At 45.9% G+C, this 2,500-nt stretch overlaps 1 protein-coding gene across 2 annotated transcripts in view; it reads right to left on the reverse strand.

Annotated features, from left to right (window-relative positions):
• The window catches only part of mgat1b (alpha-1,3-mannosyl-glycoprotein 2-beta-N-acetylglucosaminyltransferase b), an 18,191-nt gene that overhangs the window by 14,957 nt on the left and 734 nt on the right, over window positions 1-2,500 (reverse strand). Inside the window, exon 2 of one of the 2 annotated variants that reach the window (XM_063185257.1) lies at window positions 1,895-2,081. The exons of the other annotated variant lie outside the window; for it this stretch is intronic. Within the exon in view, the coding sequence (XP_063041327.1) occupies window positions 1,895-1,922 (28 nt within the window). The 5' untranslated portion in view covers window positions 1,923-2,081. The remainder of the gene's footprint in view (window positions 1-1,894; window positions 2,082-2,500) is intronic. 2 annotated transcript variants of the gene reach the window in all.

Below are 2,500 nucleotides of genomic sequence, written 5' to 3' on the forward strand. Positions count from 1 at the left end.
GTGGATAATGAGGCATAATATGAAATGGGGAAAAGACAGAGTCAGGGAAAGCAGAAGAGCCCAGTGGACCATAAGAAAGAAAGAGAGAGAGAGAGAGAGAGATAAAATCTGACAGAGAGAGAGAGAGAGAGAGAGAGAGAGAGAGGGAGAGAGAGAGAGAAAAAGAAAGAGAGAGAGAGAGAGAGAGATAAAATCTGACAGAGAGAGAGAGAGAGATAAGACAGAGGAACCCCAACCCAATAAAGACTGGGAGAGAGTAAGCAGCAGAAGACTAAGGAGTCAAATCTGCTGAAAGAGGCTTTGCCCGTGCTGAGGGAGTCCTGGAGGTGGTAAAAATAATATTGCTAATCTGCCACACAGACACACAAACACACACAAAGACATACACACACACACACACACACACACACACACACAAACACACACACACACAAAGACACACACACACACAAAGACACACACACACACACACACACACACACACACAAAGACACAAAGACACACACACAAAGACACACACACACACGGACAAAGGGATTAGTGGTCCTGGGCCAGGTATCGTACGGGCCCAGAATTGGGTCCTCCTCAGTAGTACATCGTGTGCATTGAGAGGGGGCCTATTCCAATGCTTTTGTCCTGGGCAGGCAAACGTGTCAGCGGACCTGCGCACGCATGCACACCAGGGGTGGAACTTGTGTTTTTCCCCACTAGTCACTGTGGCAGGTAGATTTCAAAATCTATCAGTCACTGGCCATTTTTACCAGTCAGCTCATATAATAATAATCATAATAATTAGTAATTATTACGTGGTCAGGCGGTCAGAGTCTGGGGGCCTTCCCCAGAATATTTTGTATTTTTAGGATGCAATTCCTGCATTTTAATCAATTTTAGAGTGAAGAACGGCAAATCTCATCAAACAAAAAAAAGATCGCCTGGACATTCAGGCTATTCACAGCTCCAGTTGAGGTGAAAGTTTTCACCCGTCAAAGTGACTGGTAGGTTGACAAATGTATCCATATTTGGGGAGTGGATGGGTGTTAAGTTCCAACCCTGATGCACGGGCGCGCGCACGCACGGGCGCACGCATGCACACACACACACACACACATGCACAGGCTTAGGCCAGTGCCATAGGGCTTACAATCCCCTTAGACTGCCTGCTATGAATCTTTCAGCAGTTCAGTCCAATAACCTACTGCCACGACATCTCTCTACTCTCAACAACTAATATTCATGAACCTTCTATTTACACATCATTGACATAATGCTGCGTAGTATTGCAACAGTTCAGATATAGGCTGGCACTGGCAGACAGTCTCAAGTGTGTCGTTGCTGTGTGCATACCGACTCGTGTCTGCTGCTTGCTGCACACAACTTTAATTACCTGTCCGAAAACATCCTCATAAAACGGTCTCTGACTTCGAGCTACATCAGAAACACATGCTCTGGCAAATGAGACACACACAGCGGCACACTGTCTGAGAGCATGTTTGGCAACAAACACAGGCCAGAAATGATTAAAGTAACACTAATTCCCATAAACAAAAAAACTGTCCATGGTTCTCCCTACCCTGTCTGTCTGACCTGTCTGTCTCTCATACAAATGCACAGCTTTGAGGAATGTTGAATGTTGGATTGAATCTGAACTCAAGCCAGATCAAAGTAATTTCCAAATCGCCTGTGACTTACCTATTTTCAACATGACGAAACCAACTATGCAATTAGGACTTGTTTCTGCATCCAATTCAAACCATGTTTGCTACACACAATGTGGTTTGACATGTGGAAGGCTTACAATCTGTGCTGCCTCGACTGGATACATAAAATAAAGTAAGGTCGCAGGACGGGTAGACTGATCACGACTGAATAAAAAGAGATCACTGTTTCACTGTACCTGAAGTCGAAAAATCCTCCTCCTTCATGTCTAGCAGCTATGTCCATTCGCTTATACACCGCTGGTCAGCAAATGAGGGGCAGAGCAAAGGTAGCAGAGAGAGAATGTGTGTCGCTACGGTTAACTGTCAAAAACACTGTGGGCTATCCCTCCGTCTCCGTGGTCATTTCCTTTCTGAGACGTGTATCTGTGCGGTAGGGCATGTCAACAGAACAGTAACAAAGGATCAAAGTTCAGCACCTCTCCCAACAAACTTTCAAGCTCTGTCTGCCATCACAATATGCAGAACTATGCAGTTAGACCTGACACTGTTAAAACCATGTCTGTTGTTGGTGTACACTATCAGAGCAACAGCAACAGTTTCGGTACATTACTTCATCTTCAAAAAGTGCCTGGGCAACCCGTGATTATGTAGTTGGGGCTTTGAGCTAGCTAGCAGGCAAGAAGGCAGGCAGGCTGCAGCTAAGTGACTGACGTGGCGTTGTGTGAGGGGACGGTGGGAAGCAAAGCGGTCGCAGGCGATTACAGAATGGCATAAATATCAACAAGATCAGGTCCAACCAGACATGGCCCTTTGAGAGGGCTTCCCTGGAGAGTATGCGTGGA

The sequence above is a fragment of the Engraulis encrasicolus genome, chromosome 20, assembly GCF_034702125.1.
Source record: "Engraulis encrasicolus isolate BLACKSEA-1 chromosome 20, IST_EnEncr_1.0, whole genome shotgun sequence".
NCBI lineage: Eukaryota > Metazoa > Chordata > Actinopteri > Clupeiformes > Engraulidae > Engraulis > Engraulis encrasicolus.